General features: G+C 48.5%; 6 protein-coding genes across 6 annotated transcripts; 1 reads left to right on the top strand and 5 right to left on the bottom strand.

Annotated features, from left to right (window-relative positions):
• Positions 1–1,234: 1,234 nt before the first annotated feature.
• Positions 1,235–1,554, bottom strand: EI90DRAFT_3082771 (uncharacterized protein). Its single transcript, XM_039062029.1, has one exon. It carries the CDS (start codon positions 1,479–1,481, stop codon positions 1,290–1,292), a length of 192 nt encoding a protein of 63 aa, XP_038909928.1. The 5' UTR covers positions 1,482–1,554; the 3' UTR covers positions 1,235–1,289.
• A 1,447-nt stretch (positions 1,555–3,001) lies between these two features.
• On the bottom strand, positions 3,002–5,018 carry EI90DRAFT_3020903 (uncharacterized protein; the record flags this gene model as incomplete). Its single annotated transcript, XM_039057572.1, has 10 exons — positions 3,002–3,246; positions 3,343–3,421; positions 3,559–3,686; positions 3,930–3,986; positions 4,210–4,299; positions 4,377–4,395; positions 4,487–4,569; positions 4,648–4,686; positions 4,757–4,784; positions 4,875–5,018. The coding sequence occupies 10 exons, from the start codon at positions 5,016–5,018 to the stop codon at positions 3,002–3,004; spliced, it is 912 nt and encodes a 303-aa protein (XP_038909927.1).
• An 85-nt stretch (positions 5,019–5,103) lies between these two features.
• On the bottom strand, positions 5,104–5,931 carry EI90DRAFT_2692659 (uncharacterized protein). The gene is made up of 5 exons (XM_039053473.1): positions 5,712–5,931; positions 5,605–5,663; positions 5,442–5,552; positions 5,307–5,387; positions 5,104–5,208 (listed from the first exon to the last, which is right to left on the bottom strand). The coding sequence occupies exons 1-5, from the start codon at positions 5,735–5,737 to the stop codon at positions 5,189–5,191; spliced, it is 297 nt and encodes a 98-aa protein (XP_038909926.1). The 5' UTR covers positions 5,738–5,931; the 3' UTR covers positions 5,104–5,188.
• Positions 5,932–7,300: 1,369 nt separating this feature from the next.
• On the bottom strand, positions 7,301–11,564 carry EI90DRAFT_3132916 (glycosyltransferase family 2 protein; the record flags this gene model as incomplete). The annotated part of the gene is made up of 27 exons (XM_039064523.1): positions 7,301–7,359; positions 7,417–7,493; positions 7,552–7,574; positions 7,631–7,657; positions 7,783–7,846; positions 7,903–8,058; positions 8,110–8,123; positions 8,177–8,234; positions 8,286–8,311; positions 8,374–8,523; positions 8,577–8,637; positions 8,691–8,827; positions 8,882–8,902; positions 8,956–9,081; positions 9,145–9,291; positions 9,354–9,407; positions 9,482–9,500; positions 9,581–9,717; positions 9,774–9,996; positions 10,066–10,174; positions 10,235–10,265; positions 10,330–10,353; positions 10,418–10,624; positions 10,680–10,760; positions 10,815–10,947; positions 11,004–11,485; positions 11,535–11,564. 27 exons carry the CDS (start codon positions 11,562–11,564, stop codon positions 7,301–7,303), a joined length of 2,676 nt encoding a protein of 891 aa, XP_038909925.1.
• A 2,385-nt stretch (positions 11,565–13,949) lies between these two features.
• Positions 13,950–15,147, top strand: EI90DRAFT_2814991 (Threonyl/alanyl tRNA synthetase; the record flags this gene model as incomplete). The annotated part of the gene is made up of 4 exons (XM_039053548.1): positions 13,950–14,169; positions 14,231–14,506; positions 14,561–14,783; positions 14,844–15,147. Coding segments are annotated over 4 exons (1,023 nt in total), but the record flags the coding sequence as incomplete, so codon positions are not given.
• Positions 15,148–15,843: 696 nt separating this feature from the next.
• EI90DRAFT_2692041 (uncharacterized protein) lies at positions 15,844–16,455 on the bottom strand. The gene has a single exon (XM_039053472.1). It carries the CDS (start codon positions 16,348–16,350, stop codon positions 16,030–16,032), a length of 321 nt encoding a protein of 106 aa, XP_038909923.1. The 5' UTR covers positions 16,351–16,455; the 3' UTR covers positions 15,844–16,029.
• Positions 16,456–18,182: the final 1,727 nt, after the last annotated feature.

Raw genomic sequence — 18,182 nt, 5'->3', positions numbered from 1 at the left:
CCCCACACGACGTGCGGTACGCTGCGCACGCAAGCTTTCCATTGACTGCGTGGAACACATTCGAGAACAAAACAAAGATTGTCTAAACATCTACTCGTAAAGCCATGACGATCCGTCTTCGGGGACTCACCCGGTCTTCATTCTGGTGCGAACAACCGGGGTACATATTACACGTTACGTGAAATGAATATGACCAGCCAGGACTGGATAGTTGGTCAATCAATGAGAGAAGCGCCTCAGACAGGCTGTCATGAACCTTGCGATCAATTTCACTGGCTATGTGAACAGATTCACTCCGATCAGGGACTGTGATTAATTAATTATGTATCTGGTCGCAAATCACAACAGAGAGTCGAGATTAATAACGCTGATCACCACACCCTGACTTAAGCTACAGCGTCAGCCATGCAATACACGCCGTACGGAAACGTCGAATCCTACAAGCTAGGCTCGTGTGTTTTCTCTGATAAACCGGGTGGCGACGACTGGAACGAAGCAGAAACCACTCATTAGCTCCACCATGTGAATGATGTCACGGAAGCGACGGCCTAGCCAAGTAGGAGTGGATGATAGGGCTCGAAGGGCGCCAGGAATCAAAGCCTAAATTCTAGCAGAATAGGACGATGGACTCATTGTCACAGTGCAGGGGTGGGGAACCACATAGCCGATCAACAAGTTGTTTCGAGTGATACAAATACCAGTTACTTCGCACAGGCACCGTATGGGTGTGTAAGTGCTGCACATATATAGAGATAGGATGAATAAATCCACTGCCGCCGCCTAGACAGCATCTCAAACCAACTGAGAGGCCGCATTGGAGAATGGCAGGCAGACATGGCCAGCTTGCCTTCCCACGGTGGGGCCATCCGCGTCATGAGATTCGACCACGATGTGATCAGCACAGTTAGCGAGTGCCCACCTCTCCATATAAGTATGCATGAGCAGCCAGCCCCAATTGAAAATCCAGCGAAACCATATATTTTTTTGTTGGTCATAGAGGCTGGAGTCCTGCCTGAGCGAAACCGAGGAAACGGTTAGGTTCCTCGGAGTCTCCATTGGTAAATGATAAGTGTGTTGTCACGCGGGAGTTCGATCGATTCCTACGTTGGGGAGCAGAGTAACTAGGCTCCAGATGAAAGCATGGGCCCGCTGTGGCAGGTTTCCCTTGCTGACAGATTACATAATGCTTACCACATCACATTCTCATCGGCCATCGTCCCCGTCATTTCTCACATCTTTCCTTGCCATTATCATCCTTCCCCATGATGATAAAGAGTCCTTGAAACCTCTTAGACCACAATATTTGAGACGGCCGGCTCCGCCAGAGTACGACTAAATGACTTCCACGTCATCATGAAAATCAATGTAGAGGGAAAAGGCAAGCTACCAAGAACCATCTTTTGATGATCCGTACGGTAGAAGGGAAACATCGAAAAAAAAATAAGAAAGAACCCGGTTGGAACCGGGGACCGAGAGACCATGCGATCGAGGGGGTAATGGCAGTACCCGATGAAGACTTGACCACGGTAGGATGGAAAGAATCCTGTTGAAAATTAGGCACAAGAACATGTGTGATAGTGTAACAAACACTTTAAGAAGTACTCACATGCTCGCATGCGTGCCCCGAGGATGTCGCAATCCTCTATAAGTACCAACGTCGTCTCACCCCTTCCCCCTCGCGCCATCGTCAATTTGATGAATCACTGGGGAATAGATCGAGGGACGACCGTTATCCCAACTTGCATTCCGCCAGAGCACCTCAGTGGTTGGGGCGACGATAGCGATATCTCCTCGATGAAGACGAAGCTGGTGGGATGGTCATTTGAGTCGTTGGGAGATCCACATCCTTTGACTACGCCACTTAAGTTGGAATGACTCAGAATCAAAGAGTCGATTCCAACGGGTGAATGTATAGAATACAGCCAGTATATCAAACCAGGCTGCACTCACTTATGCGCGTACATGGATGGCAAGCATGAAGACTTATAGGCGCGTGGAACGGGCCCAATAATGCATGAGGTTACGATGGGGGGTTAAAAAACGAAACTGTAATTGGCGTGAACGGAAGGCAGCACGGCTCCAGGATACCTCCTATCCCTTGGCTCCACCCGCGATGAGATGGCAGTTAAACCTCATACCTCTCATACGCCAAATATGGGGGTAAAAAAAAAAAAATCAGACGACAAAGTACACACAACCCTTCAACTCAATCCTCCCCACAGGCAGCATCACGTCGTCACAGACCACTACATCGGGATGTATGAAGCGTCAGCATGGCATAGCATGGGTACCAGTCCCCATGGAGAAGGACTTTTTTACACTTCAATCTCAATCCTAGGACCATAGTATATAGTCACGTCGCTGCCGAGAGAGACTCTTTACGACGTACTAAGTAATCCACAGAGAACGATCATTTCCGGCCAAAAAAAGACCCCCATTCAGATTTGCTTCTTCGTGAGCGTCGCTTGTCTGGATTGGAAGAAATCCTCCGGAAGGAAATAAGAAAAAAAAAATGGATCTTTTCCTGATGCATATACAATGCATGCACCCCGTTTAGAACCCGCTGTCTCGGTCTGATAGGTACCCATCATTCATTCATTCACCGATTTATGCACGCTCCAAAACCCACAAGGGCACGACCTTCCACATTTTCTCCTACTCACACCTTCTAGAGAAGCCCAAGTGGAGCCATTTACTCATAGTAGGACTTTCGATCCCCAGCCCACATATCATCGGCCAACGGCCCGGGGGGTCAATCCGCCACGCAAAGTGAATGCGTAATTCCGTGATGCTGAACATGCATGGTCATGAATACACTGGAGGGATATGTGGATTAAATGTACAGTACAAAATCTTGGGACCAAACAGAGAACCATGATATTAGACAAGGGGAAAAGAAAAGAAACAACTTGACCCGGGTTACAAAGTACCAAAAAAAAAAAAGGCGATATCGCCAAAAAAAAAAAACAAAAACCAATCTTTCGAATTAACGTCATCTACCTTAGTACTTCTCTCCCACCTTCGGCGAAGCGATAATATCCTCTTCCTGGTCATCATCGCCAAAAGTCACAATGTTGCTCGGTCTAAAAATCGGCTCGATATGTCTCCCCTCCGCACTCTCGATCGTGGCCACAAGTATGTCCGCATCTGAAGGGCGTTCGATATTCCCCCCCAAAATCTGTCTCGCACGTATCTTTCGTCCGTAAAAGCGCGCGTTTTCGTCACTCCGTTCGATGACGATGTTACCTGGGAAGGGGGAGGGGCGGGGGGGGAAAGAAAGTTAAGGGATGAGAGACACGCTATTCAGGCAGAAATGACGACTGAAGGAAGGTACACACGCACCGTCTACCTGGACACCGCCGTATAACCCTCGACTTTTGATATAACTTAACACTGGACTGAGTTCAATCCCCGTGTCAACCTAACGGATCCCCCGACGATTGCCACAACATTAATGCAGCCATCAAACCACCACCACCATACGCCACCGCAACCACAACAACCAAAAACAAGCCTTGAGATCCCCATACACTAAAGGGGGAAAAAAAAACAACGCACCACAGCACCCGCGCCTATCGGTCCGGCAGTTACGGTCAGTTCACCGCCTACTGATACTTTGGGGTTAGCAAATGCCTTTACGGCTCGCGAATTCCGGAGAATCAAGACAACGTCGTATATATCTGCGCCTGTTTTACAGTCAGTAAATCGACGAGCAAAAAAAATATCGACTGAAAGTATGATAAAGAGCAGTGAGGGGGGGGGGGGTGCGACGAGGAATATAGATTGGCGATCTGGGCCACTATATTCAGCACTCCCTGCACCCAAACGGAGCGCAAAATTCGTCTCGCTCGGGCTGTCATCGTTCATCTTCGCGCCCTCGCCGACATGTTCCGAATAAGAGAGGAGAGTGAAAACTCCAAAAAACACACCTGCAAGGAACCCAAATCCGATGGTGTGGATTAAAATCCCGGAAGGAGATCCCCATGCTGAATTTCACATTGGAAAACAAAAAGACACCCCCGAATTATTGAAAGAAGCCCATCCCAGGAGGTTGTGGTTTTCGGACCGGAAGATGAGGACAAGCACACCCGGACGTTTCATTCCCGAACAGAACACACACACGCGCGGGGATAAAATGCCAAAAATGCCAAAAAAAAAAGCAGCAATCAGTGATATGAAGAAGAATATATAATAGACGCTTGTACGTACACCCATCTGGATTCCTGGCAATGACGACACCACTCCCACTGGCAGCTGATAAACCCAGCCCCGTTCGGCACACGGTGTAAATTGCCAACCCTAAATTGATTTTTACGGTGAAAGGAAGATAACGAACTATTGAGTGCCAGGGTGCCAGGGAGAGTGAGATAACAGACCTTTAGCCGATATCAGGAGCTGTAAAAGGAGACAAGTGACGCCGAATCGGCCACGGACATGTCAGCGAGTGGGGAAGGGAAGGAGGATTAGAGAAGAGGATATGGCATACTCTCTGTGGAATCTGAACTGCAACACGTTGTTTCTTCTTTGTCTTCCCATCGCTCGTCTCTACCTCGAGTATTTCACTTGCAGCTATTCATGCAGTGGAGAGACGTTGTGAAATGGATATGAAGGGATTAGGGAGGGCCTTGGTTGAGGATCTATACATACTGGTGAATGAGCGCAGGATACGGCTGCATTTCTCCACCTCTGTTTGAGGTGAAAGAGTTAGATAGGGAGTGCAGAGAGAGGGGAGAGGTCGTGGAAAAATCAAACGCACCAACGGCAAGAGGCTGCGGATAGAACGCCTATTCCACAACCGCCGTACGTCCAATGGTAAAGATCAGATCTTTCACGCAGCTTCCAGACCAAGTCGGGGACAGCAGTGAGGACCTTACCTCGGAGCCGACTTTGCTTGCCAAGTAGTTCATCTTAGTCCCAAGGAAATTGGATACCTTCCATGCCCTGGTCTCGACAGATTTGTATCCTTGCTTCAACTTCTCTTTAGTCGTGGGCGAATTGCTCGTTGTAGCGGCAGCCATCGTTGAACGCTAGTATCTGAACTGGCTGTTAGCGTAGACTGAAAATTGGTGTGAAAGTGGGACAGGAGAAAGCTAGTTATACGGGGAGTGAGGGAAGTCTGAGTAAGAGTTGAGGTTGAGGCGAGTCTACGGCCACACATCCCTTAGGACCCGGCCGGCACTTAGGCAGTCTATTGGGTTGGAGCCGGCACTGCGGTCATCGGCAAGTCATCGGGTTTCACATGCAGCATGACACAACGACATTAGGTAAGGTCCCACACGTGTATTTCCGGTAGATGAAGTACTGACTAAGGACTCCCATCCAGCCTCTATGACTTCGTAATGTAGAAGCATTCAGCAATGGCTCACTTAACTCCTCGATCTGGCCACCTTCGTTTGTGCAGTGGGCATTGAATTTCAATCAGCAATCGAAGTGTTAATTACAATTTCCGGGATGGAAGCCAAAGCTGCTTGTGGTTCGGCGGGCGATCTGGTGGTGCGTATGTAAGCAATCCTCCGCTGCGTCGTCCTGCTCAAGAATCAGCCCTGTAACCCCTGCAGCGCATCAAAACCTTGAGCCATCCAAAGCTTATCGGGAATTACGCACAACCAGAGAGGCCCTTAAAGACTGGACCAGGGAATTCGACCGATCCATCGTCATTACACCTAGCTGGACGCGTGACCGCAAAATCCGGAGTGTTACCGCAAACTTACGGAGGAGGCCAACCCCCCCAGAACATATGGGGCTTCAGGAGGTGGAAAATGTGCTGGAGAACTTATACCTCCTCGCTCCAACCCGAGAATGGTCTTCTCCCGGCGTTTACTAGCTCATGACTCATGAGGACCAAAAATGCCCGGCGGAAGTGCCTACAGTATTCCCTGTTCCCTTGCCAAATTTCGCTCAACCCCAGCAAGGAGGAGGTGGAATACGCTAGTAGTTTCATGAACCAAGAAGTCCGGGATACCATCTTTACGGCAGCTCCGGACCCGGATGGGCATGGAAAGTCTTTGACGAAGAGGTCTACCACCTAACCAGGCTGTTGTACCGGCTTAGGATACCTATTTCTAGTGGTATTTCTCCTGATTTGATGGTTGGGGTGTGCCTACTGTATGGCGCATATCTGTAACGTTATTCGTCAAAAACGCACTTGAAAACTAACCCCGGAAAGTGTATGAAATCTGAAGATTTGGGCGCATCTGAGCATGCATGAGGTGGTTTTGGAGGCTTTTTTTTTTTTTTTTTTTAATTTTGTTTTGCACCGTCATCATTGGGGCTGGATAACGTTTGCGGGCCATATAATATTGGAGAATTCGTTCACGGAAGCCATTCGCGTTTCCGATAAGTTTCATGCATGGCGATCCCACTGGGAACCCTGCATGAAACCTCGGCCAAGTTCCTTCCGAGACTAGTACGTGCGCGTGCGGGTGTTCGCGCCTCGCCTTTGTCCACCATCCATCCATCCATCCATCATGATCGACCACGAGGCCAATTTTTAATTTCCCTGCATGTCTGGTCTCTGCATGGTGCCAAAAGCTTTTCTAACATGCAGCCATCGAGAAACATACATTAGGTGTACACGAGGAGTGTAGCCCGGATCTAATCCACCCCAATTCGGCGTCGCGGCCACCTGTAGCTGTCTTCCCCAACTGATCGCTCGATCAAGAAACGAGCATGATTAATTAATTGATTGCAATGCCATGCATTGGAACGTCGTTAAAAGCTCATCTCCGTGTTAATCCGCTAAAATCCCTCTCGCCAACGTGCTCTCCCAAATTTGAGCACCCAACACACAAAAAAAAATATCTCATTCCTTTTTTTTTTTTTTTTAAATTTTCACAATAGTTGAAGCTTTCCTCTTTTTCCCCATTACCGTCGGTCACGATACTGTGCACAATACCTGAGAGTTTCCTCGGGATATCGAAATTCGGAAGTGTTATCAAAACCGACCTCTGTAGAGTCCAGGTTTTAGATAAGCTCGGTAGTCGATAATGCCACTGCTCGTGGCTGCCTCTTCGCAACTTCGTTTGATATTAAGCTAACACGCACCGCCAAATCATTCTGGAACATTAGAAACGCTGTATATAGATGTTTGTAATGATGACAGAGTATCTTGGATGACCAACGAGCTAATGCATGTTCGCTTGCGTTCAGCACCATGCTCACAGCGATCCAAATAAATCAAGTACAGCCATATATATTGGCAATGTTTGTGGCATACGAAATTAGATCCAATAGTCCATCAATGTGTCCCAAATCGCAGCGGCATAAGTGAGAAGATCGATAGCAAAAAACGAGGATGTGATCACTCTCCTGCAAATAACCTAACAACAAGGTATGCAGTTGATCCGCAAAAACGGAAGACTGTGAAAGGCGGGATGAGGTTGACAGAGGTACAGAAGAATGAGGCCTTTGACGTACAGGCAAGTCCTGCCACTGAGAAAAGCAAGAAGGCCATATACCCAGAAACAGCCTTGCTGCCCTTCGTTGTCGCATGCCTGAAATAGATGTCAATATCCAGTACAATTGGGACAACGTTGTTGGGAGGGAACGCACTGAATTGCCACCGCCAAAGCACCCTGGTAACAGGACAGGCGATGAGTATCCACGGGAATGAAGGATCTTCAGGACTTACGTTCGAAAGAGTCCAAGCCAGCAAAACCTGCAGGTAAATAACTAAACATCACATAAAGCGTTTGGTGAGAAGATGCTTACGCTGCGTGAAAGAGTGTAAGTTTGAACCATCGCATACAAGAGAAAAAAAAAAGCCGCCTACTTGGTTCGGACCTGCTTGTAGTAATCCTGTTCTTGCAGACCAGCGTCCACTTTGACCTCAGCAGGTGGGGGTTTGCTGAAAACGCACGTTCTCGTCAACTTCCCGAGGGCTAAACCAACATTATTGCTCACCTCTCAAGTACGGCAAGGGCATCCTCGTAAGCGGCATTCAAATCTTTCTCTTCAGTTGGAACAACCACATCCACATTGTTATCCTTTGGCTTGGCAACAACCCCAAGATCTGTCTTCACAGGTGCATTATCACCCTTCGTACCCCATGATACGTCACTGGAAATCCATTAAGTGGACAAAACAAGGAGATATAGAATGTGGGCTTACTGAACGTTGGCAAACTGTTCACAACATGATTAGTACGAATCACAATATGGGAGGTAGGGTGACTTACAGCGTAAACATTGAGTACATTGATATAAGAAGGTGCCATGAGGATATATTGGATAAAGCTGTGTAAATTTCAGTATTGGTTCGAGTTGTGCAATTGAGAGGTCCCTTACGATGTAATCATATGCCAAGGCTCGAACTGGAGCAATGCAAACAGCGTTACAGATAGGGTGTATGTTCCCAAGCACAAAATTTACTCACGAACAAAAATGACGCAATTAGGTAAAGACCAGTTGTCGCCAGCAAGGAGACAACGATGTTCCTGAAAATAGAACTGCTCCAGAGGGATTTCCCTTTTGATCCTCCTTCAATAGCTTGGATACCCTTGAACGCAAGGAAGAAAGCCGCAAACTGATCACCGTGATAAGGATGACAAGGTTAGAACTCGATCGCGTGGGACTCACAGTCATGTAGACCGTGATAAGTGCAAAGCCAATCATTGCTGTTGTATAACCCCACTTTGAACTGGGCGGGTGCATGAATGAGTGCAGCGGTCGCGCCTTCGGGGATAAACTCACCCTTGAGGTCGATTTCCCATAGAGAGGAGGAAACACATGACAACAAGGCCCAGATAGATATATTGCAATACGTTGTTAAAGATATCAATATGCTTCAAATTGAATGAGGGATCTTCCATGGCTTTGGTAAGGATAATCTAGAACACGGAAGTATAAGCGCTCGTCTATTAAAGTATTATGCCTTGTCTCACAAAAGCAATGTAAAAGTTTGCCTGGAAAATGGGGACTCAGAAAGGGGACCCACTGGATGTCAAGATATGCTTACCAGAGCAAACCATGAAAACATCAAATTAAATGTTTGATACACCATTTCAACATGTATCGCAAATTTGCGCCAGAACGTATGGGAACTTCGGTAGATGTAACCAAATTTGAGAGTAGCGTGAATAGCCTGAATTCAGGAAATGCTGCATCAGCATACAGACACACGGCCTTCAATATGCCCGAAACTCACAGCGAAGAATGAACCATTCAGCCATCGACGACGCTGACTGATAAGTTCGGGGACTTGATCAGGTACATCAGTTTCTGCATATGCTGACTTGACGTAATGGAGGATCCAAGAACCGCCACGCTTCGACACGAGTTCCCAGCAGAGAATCTGAGGATGCGCCGAATAGGTTGGCGGCAGCGTAAATCAACATTATTCGCATTCAAACGTACCCGATCCTCAGCAAGATACATGTTAGAAGTGAAGATATCGGCGCCAGCACCGTGCTTGAGTCAGACGTATCAGAAAACAATTATTGTCATAGGGAGAGATACTTGCCAGCTTCTCCCCCAGGAAATACTTCTGAAGAGGCCCTTCTCCTATCGCGTCGTTCTGAAGAGCAACGTACCTGGCAGGGAAACCTCACAATAAAGGTAGGGAGGGGGAGATCGAAACTCACCTGTATGCACTGAAAGCTCCAGGAAGCACGGTAATGTAACCAAATATCTGGATTGACGCCGTTACAACTAGGTTCGGAAAGGTATAAAGTGCCAAGAACCATACCGACTCGAGTGGCTTGTCCAGGATATTGCTCATCTGCCCTCCGGGATCAGTCACATTGCTTAATTAGCATCATCTCCAATCGGATTCACCTTATATTCGAAGTTCTGAGCAGCGACTAGAGGATTCTTTAACAAATCCAAACCCCAGTTTCCCTTCATAGCAACAATCTCGCCACACGCTCCACCAACGTTTGAATTAAGATCAAATGCCTTCCAGAGATGGTAGATGGACGTATTTCCTGGTTGAGTTCCCACATCTAGTAGAACGCAAACGTTGGGGTCCAAAACCCGACCAAAAGCGTTGAAGAACCACCTGAGTTGTGATAATGACAGTGAGTAGCGGCAAGAAATAATTTCATGCGTTAAAAAGGTCGACACGGACCGGTGGGAATTGATTTTTTTCTCATTCTTTTCCTTTAAACAGAAGAGAATCTGAACTGGAACTGCGCCTCGTTCAGCACCCTGAATCCGTTTTTTCGCCGTAATCGCAACTGTCGATCGGAATGAACAAAAAATCCTCAAGGAGAGAATATGTAACGTTCAATGCTTACGTTGCGTCGTGTATTCGTAGATATGAGCCGTCTGCGACGGAAAAAGTGGTGAACAAAATGGGTTTATGTGAGCTCGAGAAAGAACTGTTACGCACGACAGGCTTGTCTCCGACAATATTCTAATCGTATGAATTATGCGTTCAATATGACCGAACAGTTTGTGTCAGAACCACCTCTCCATACCTTCGCAACTCCATCCTGGTAAGCTCCCAAGGAAGCAATAGCAGAAAGCGTTCTCGAGTTGATCTTCGAGCGTCCGTCCGAAACAATGCACACAACGACTTTCTTCCATCCCTCAGCACCCCAGATTCTTGAACGGGTGCGGGTAGTAAGATGTTGAATGTTCTTCATAACGCCGTGCATAGTTCGTGCAAAAAGTTCGTCATCTTCCTATGATCAGAAAGAATCAGCTTCGAAGACGAAAAGGAGAGATAAAACAATGTACATTGTACATGGTCATGACAATGAAAAGTTCTGTTTTACGAGGCGGGTCATAGAGAACTTGCCGCAATGCATATCCCTCATCCTATGATGAGCCACGTTCAGCTCAAAGGACGCGCGAACTATTGAATAAGCATACTCGAAAGTTATCGGGGTCGCATGTTGCCGCAGTATACCGCATGTGGGTGAACTCCCTCTCATTCTTGAGTGGACATAGTTCAAGAAGTTTAGGAGGAACAGGGCAATCCAAAACAAGGTTTCCATTGTAAAGCCTTAGAACTTGTTAATCAATGTCTGTCTGCATCATGAGACGCAATATTGTACTCACTGCACCCGTTTCGTCGTTTTAAATCTCCTGGGAATGCGCTGGGGGATTCTCCCATAATGGATGTAATTTTCTGCCCCCACCTCGGCTTCCTCATCCGGAAAGGCAGCATCACGACCACCCCTCCTAGGCACAAGAGGTATGGTGTCCTGGTAAGACGGCACGCCATCATCTTCCAGGTGATATCCTTGGAGATGTGAAGATGAAGACGGAGTCTGAGACGGGTCATACTGGTCATTAGGTTGTGTTGACGCCGGGCGTTCATATTGATCGTAGCCATAGCCACCTTGCAATGATGCATATGAAGGATGAGGAGTTATGAAGGGGTCCGCTTGAGGCTCAAAAGGATTTGGAAGCTCAGAACCATACCCCCCTGGAGGTGGTGGAATCGGCGGTCTGTCATCGTTGTAGCCATATGCAGGGCTTGCCCCATGGCGGTCAGGTCCTGGGGTTCGCAAAGGCTGGTATCTCTGAGATTCGGGATCCTGAGCACCCCTGTTAGCTTTCCGCAGCTTGAATTTTGCTCAACCAAACCTCTGGATAATCATAATATTGCCGCGACATGATAGAAAGGTTGATCCTTGGTCAGCCTTATTCTCAAAGGAAAACAATATTAGTGAGTGCCTCAGTGAGAGTAGAGTGTTTAAAGGTTGAGCTAATGCCGAGGATCAACCTCAAAGTGGAACTGCCCTGCGGTTGCGGGCAGTGCAACTGGCTGTACCTTTTGCGCCTAAACTGAGTTTGCATCCGATTGATTCCCGCTTTTGGCAGTCACTGCGGTTGCCAAATTGGCGCCCCGCGCGGCCGCTTCTGGCGTCGCTGCTGGAACGATTGGCGGGTCCATTCCGATCGACTCTGACGTCTCGCGTGCGTGCTCAATAACCCCGTATCTCCACATCGGCACGAACGGTTGCCAAAGCCTCTTACTGGTATTGCCACTCCAGCCTTCATACAATACAGATATCCAGTACAGACAATAAACCCGACACCACAAGCTCTCCGTCACCCAACCAGTCAACGCTACCATGGATCCCATCATGTACATTCAATTGTGAACCCCAACCCCAACGCCCCCCTTCTTTGCGTTCATCGAGGACCTCCTCACTGTGGAACACCTTATATTCGCCGAGGCGGCCGCGGCCGTGGCAGGGTCAATATCACTTGGACCCCAGGCCTTATCACGATGCCTGGAATGAGGTGGCGTCCAGTGCAGCATGCTCAACGCTATACCCTTTCGGTAACGCAGGCAATGCGAGCCAGGGACCGGCCAACATAATGAACAATGCCAGCCTCGCTTATACATCTGACAGGGGCTGCAGCAATTTCACGGACAGCAACTATATCTAGGCTTCCCGTAAGTAGCAACTAATACCATCACATCTTAATTTGGGTGAGTTTCACCAACGTCGCAGGAGGGCGAGTATAAGCATCCAGCTTACATAACTTTTGAGTGAGCTGTAACAGCCTGATCTTGTGTATAGAAACCATTGCTCGTTATATGATTAAGGAACAAACAAACAATGAAGTAATGATACTAGTTTCACCTCATTTCCTTGGGTCAGAACGACGCTCGTGTCCTCCATCTGTAAAGGGATTAACAATAGATTGCCTAAGTGGTCGATCGTGCCCGACAGCGATGGTAAATTCAGTTGCTATCCATGAAATTGCTACAGCTGTTGCCAGATATGTAAGTGGGGGTGGCATTGATTATCATGTTGGCCGGTCCCTGGCTCACATTGCTTGCGTTACCGAAAGGAAATGGGTGTTGAGTACACTGCACTAGACGCCTACTTGTTTCGTGATAAGGCCTGGGCTTCGAGTGATTGACCCTACCACGGCTGCCTTGGCGAATAGATGGTGGTCCATGGTGAGGAGGTCCTCGATTGAAATGTAAAGAAGGGAGTGACATTGAAGGTCGCATAAAGCGATTACCTGTTCCGATTACTACTCCGGAGTTTAGGATGGCTTGTGCTTCGAGAAAAGGGAGACCATGGCGCTAAGTATAGCGTCCGAAAGGTTATTGGGCTGCACCCAACCTTGCAACATTACAAGTCTACGACAAAATGACACTCCAATATCAGACGTGACTGAAGGTATAAAAGGCCCCGCCCCTAGCTCAACCAACCCCTCTATAACTACACCTCGCAAACACACGGACTATAATATTCACGCCCCATTCACACTCGATCACGCCACCCAGAAGAGGCTCAACGTTGAGGAGGTATGATTGTATGAGAGAAGGGAGTGAGCATTGCCGTGAGGAGTTCCATCGCTGGTTTCTGTGCTGAAGAGCGGGGTGTGGATGAGTTAGAGACGGGTCCAATGGATATCATCGCAAGGGTTAGACAAGTTTTATATTCAGTTATGTCTGATAGCGGGATATTCTCTTGTCGCAGGTTTGTAATAGTGCTGACCCCTAAGACATCTAAACAATCATTCACTGCCGCCTTTCCACGCAGCACATCCCAGCTTGTGGAGCCATTCAACCACTGCAGGAAGAACTTTGCGTTCTACCCTTGGCCATCGTGTTTTATGATGCGCTATATTAGTGTGTCGTCTGGAGGTCTGAGTCCCACGTAGTTACCAACTCTTCGACAAAGGAACAGGATGTCATCGTTAGGGATACACTTTTGAGTGGAACACGGGGTGGATGTTTCTTGAGTTCATCAGACAATTCCAATTCAAAGCTCGCTGGATAGGCGCATCAACAACATACAGTAGAGCATTCCTGGTCACCCCGCAGCATGACCACAGTCATCATCATGCAGACGCGCGTCGAAGGAGTATTCGCTATTGGTCGGATTGCAGTCTTGCTAGTCTTGCAACCCGAAAGAAATTTCCCACGATCACCACACCAAGTGACCAGCCAAGTCCAACCTCTGATCGGACGCCGTGCGACTTGGACGTCGACTGGTGCAGCTCACCCACTTCATACTTAGAACGAAACTAATGCCTTCTATCGTTGGCAATCTTGCTTGTCAGCGCAACTCGTATTTACGGCGACTGGAGACCACTGTTGTGTCCTGCGTGCCCAGCACTTCCAAGAATAATTCGAGCGGCAGTGGAGGCTCGAAAGAAAACTTTAAATCCATCCCATTAGAGAAGCGGCCAGCGGCTGACTTAGAACCCTTCGAAATCGAGTTTGAAGATACGGTACTCTTTCCAGAAGGTTGGGTGCGCGCTGTGTGCGATGCGTTCTCTGAGTCTCCCATACATATCTATATGAACAGGTGGCGGTCAACCGGAGGATCATGGACTCATCAAACTCTGCGAGGGAACACATGCATCCCAACCAGCTGAAATCCTCATTACTCGCATAGCTCGGCATGGACTGCGCGCCGTACACTTCTCCTCGTCACCGCTCGAACCAGGCACTAAAGTTGTACAGGAAGTATCTTGGGATCGAAGATGGGACCACATGCAGCAGCACACAGGCCAGCATCTTCTCAGTGCAGTTATGGATACATACCAAGGCCTCGAGACTCTAGGGTGGAGTATGGGGGCCAGTATTTCTAAAGATGAAGACTTCAACAGGGAGCACAACAGTGTCTCAACTTCAGGTCCTTCCCTTATGCCCAACATGAATTTCGTCGAGTTGGGTCGGAAACCAACGGACGCAGAAATCTCAGAAATCCAGCATAGATGTAATAGTATTATAGCAGAGAACCGTCAGGTCACCGTTGACACACCGTCGGATGCAGACACCACTTCTCTTCCATCTGATTACGACGCGTCACAAGGACTTGTTCGGGTTGTCAAAATAGACGGCATCGATGAAAATCCGTACGCTCCTTTTCATGACCCTGATAATACTGGCTGATTTCCAGCCTGCCCTTATCGTAGATGCTGCGGAACCCATCTCTCTCAAACATCCCACATCTCACTCATTCTTATCTCCCACACTCAACCCATTCGAGGCACTAATACACGTCTATACTTCACTTGCGGCCAACGTGCCATAACCCTCGCCACGTACTCCATCCGTGCCGCACGGTCCATCGCGGGCATTGTATCTGCATCCATCTCCGACTTGGAGAACGTGATTTCGAAGGTTACGAAGATAGATCTGGAACTAAGGGACGCGAAACGAGCAAAACGGAGGCTCGAAGCCGAGTTGGCTAAGTTCGAAGCAGAGAATATTAAAAGATCCTTCAATGGAGTCACCCAAATTATGGAAGAGAGCGGAATGGCCTCCAACAGTAGCAGTGACGCAAAACGGAGAGCCTTCGTTTCCAGGGTTTGCGAAGATTCGTCAGCCGGGATGGACTTCATCCTTTCATTGCAATCCGAACTAAAACAACCCCTTACCATGTTTCCAAACTTAACCTACGACACAACTGGTCTCACCATTCTTGTAACTCCGACAACATACCGTGATGTTGGCCAAGGTGGCATCACGAAAGAAGATGGTCCAGGTCCGATGGTGATCCTAGGGGACCCCACGCTCGTTGCGAAAGCCGCAGAGCGGATACGCACTGATCCTATTCTCACAGATCCCCCTGTCCAACCTGCCACCAGGGAAGGGGCCAAGAAAGCCGGAAATTCGGGCGGTGGAGGAATCAAAGGAGGCGGGAAAGGTAGCCGATGGCAAGGAAAGGCACTGAAACTAGGGACGGCTCAAATCAATGCCTTAAGAGCCATAAGTTACTCGAACTAGTCGGAGCACTTGGTACTAGCTGCCGGCGAACTCACACACCCTGATTAGAGCAGCGTCCAGGGTTGGGGTTCGTGCTAGGTGCACATCATACAGGCTTCATTAGAAAACATGTCCCGGAATAGAATCATGCTGGTTTGTGTTGGTCGATTGACGAAGGCACCGATATTGTCTGGGCCGCATCGCCCGGTACCCCGGGCGAGGATAACTTCAATCACTGGGACGCAGAACGATGTCATGCAGTGCATGCGCGCATCTGTCTCGGGTGCTATTGCAGTGTGGGTGGCCAACTCAAACGCGAGTTGAGCAGAATGCGAAGTGATCATTGTCCCAAAATGCGGGGATTTCCCAGGGGGCCGTGAGCAAATCATCACCTCAATCGACATGGACGCTGCCATTTCTCCAACAGATAAACTTAATGATTTCTTCGAAGCTTAACTTCATGTCTTCCAAACTATGTGACTCTCCGACTGGAGGAACATGTAGGAAAGTGACACGGGTAATTATTCGAGGCATAGGGAAAGTCATGCGGGGTGCAGATATGAATGTAGCCTTCCTCGGTTGTCGCTGCGCAGGAGAACAATAATAAACAGATTCACACAGGCATAAGCCTGCACGGGAGTAATTGATACCGTGAAGGACATGGTTAGTGTCTGGTGAAAAACCAGCCAAAGGCCCAAGACGAAACAGGAGCATCAGTACTCTGTGGCAGAGAACATCCTTCTCTTAATCTATGTCAATGTTGGTATTCCAAATTCCGTCGGGGTAACGGTGCCATTAATTCTGAAACGAACCATCCCTATTGTTTGGAGGAACAATTCCTATATTTATCGGCCATAAGGAGGGAAGCAGGTCGGCATCGTGGAGACAAAGGTGTATGATCCGAAGGGGTGCGCGTGGTTCCAATGGCTGGGTGGAATGCTGGGCGTAGGCTCTACGCCACGATGGGACTGAGTGCTGACTCCGTGGTGCCAGCTCACCATCTACGTCAGGACAAAGCCCTTGCTTCGATTCTCACCCCGCTAGCCAAATCTACACCGGGCGAATGGGTTCCCGTGCGAGGGGCGCCGAGGGCTGCACAACCTGGACCACGTCTCACGGAAGGTTGAGAATTACAGAAGGATAATTTAGCCAGTCGGGGAGTCGAGGGTGGATAGCATGGAGAAACTCAGCAATCTGTAACACCTGTCAGTAAGACACCCCAAGCTCAAAACGGCACGACGTGAAACTCTTAATATAGGGAGCTGCCCAGCGCGCAAGCTTGATGATCCCGCAATCTGGGCGGCAAAATATGGATCAAACCGCTTCAGGACCCTCCCGTTGAAGGGAGCGGTTGATAGCTAAGTTAGGTTCTCCAAAGGGCTATCTTGAAAGGCTGAATCCGTGCGATCCCCTGCGAAACTGAAATTTCCCGTATCTAGGCATTAGTATCAGAGATGTGTCATCAACCAAATCTTATCAGAGAGCCGTGAATGGAAATACAGGGAGGAGCGATCCAACAAGGATGGAGCGAAGCTAGAGGCCACAGCGGATCTTTTTTCTTTCTCCATGAGTCATATGGAGTGGAGGACATCGACGATCAGCAGGCATTGCTACGAGGATCAGTATTGATACAGTAATGAAAAAGGAAAACTTGCAATTGCACCTTCTGCTCGTTAGTCATACGGGTTTTTGTGTTTCGCCTACGGAGCCAGCGAATAACCAGAGCCAGCAGATGGCTGTTGAAAGGCTCAGTCTGAGTGCAGTCTGAGTACTACGGTCCGCCGCGAAACCCGCAACCCCGAGCCAGTTATCAAATAAGCGTCATCACGCGAGTGTCATCAACAAGCGACGTCAGACGTACGTCATAAAAGTGCATCATCAGACGAGCGTCATCAATTAAGTCTTGTCAGACTCCTTATCAAACATCAAAGAGCCGCGAATGGAAAGACAAGGGCAACTTCATATGGAAATTTCATTGACGCGGAAGAGGTTTAGAATGGTCTGCGCATCTATTCTGGCTGCGTTGGGAAGCTCTACCCGCGCCCCCTCCCCCCCCCCCCCCCCCCCTTCACGCGATGGCTCACCCAGGCACCCGTTATTATCATACTGGGAGGAAATGTGGATATAATTTCTACAGCAGGCAGTCGTGAGATGCTCACTTCCATTGCTGGTTACGGGACATGTTGGCGAGCGATAGGGCCAAAACCAAGTCCTTAGGTCGACATTCGTTTTACTGTGGCGCTGACCATGCAAGCTCGTGCCGTGTTCTGTGGTTGCTGGATCAGCTGTATGGGGATCGAGCCACAATTGGAAGAGATGGGTGCACTTGTTCGATGAATAAATTGCGCGAGGGTGAAATCCCGCAACCTTTCGCGAATGCGTCGGGCTTTCGTATTTGTGAAACATGTGGTGGCGAGTACGTTTTGAGTAGGTGAGAACATTGAAGCTTGCCTCGCTTAGCAGTGACCTGGCAAATGAGCTAGACTAATTGTTTCGTGGTCGCAGCGCAGGCAGTCTGCATGGAAAGGGTGGCTGAATGACCTTAT

This window comes from Cantharellus anzutake (genome assembly GCF_015039405.1).
Source record: "Cantharellus anzutake strain C23 chromosome Unknown EI90scaffold_94, whole genome shotgun sequence".
NCBI lineage: Eukaryota > Fungi > Basidiomycota > Agaricomycetes > Cantharellales > Hydnaceae > Cantharellus > Cantharellus anzutake.
The sequence above is the reverse complement of the archived record's forward strand: the minus strand, read 5'-3'. Positions and strand labels throughout refer to the sequence as shown.

Bases quoted from the DNA above. Each gene is read 5' to 3' on its own strand.
- EI90DRAFT_2692041 (XM_039053472.1), bottom strand. From the start codon at position 16,350: ATGCTCCTGTTTCGTCTTGGGCCTTTGGCTGGTTTTTCACCAGACACT.
- EI90DRAFT_3082771 (XM_039062029.1), bottom strand. From the start codon at position 1,481: ATGGTCTCTCGGTCCCCGGTTCCAACCGGGTTCTTTCTTATTTTTTTT.
- EI90DRAFT_2692659 (XM_039053473.1), bottom strand. From the start codon at position 5,737: ATGTTCTGGGGGGGTTGGCCTCCTCC. The intron at 5,553-5,604 runs GTGCGTAATTCC...GATGCGCTGCAG, and splicing joins CTTTAAGGGCCTCTCTGGTT to GGGTTACAGGGCTGATTCTT. The intron at 5,388-5,441 runs GTAATTAACACT...GCACAAACGAAG, and splicing joins TGGCTTCCATCCCGGAAATT to GTGGCCAGATCGAGGAGTTA.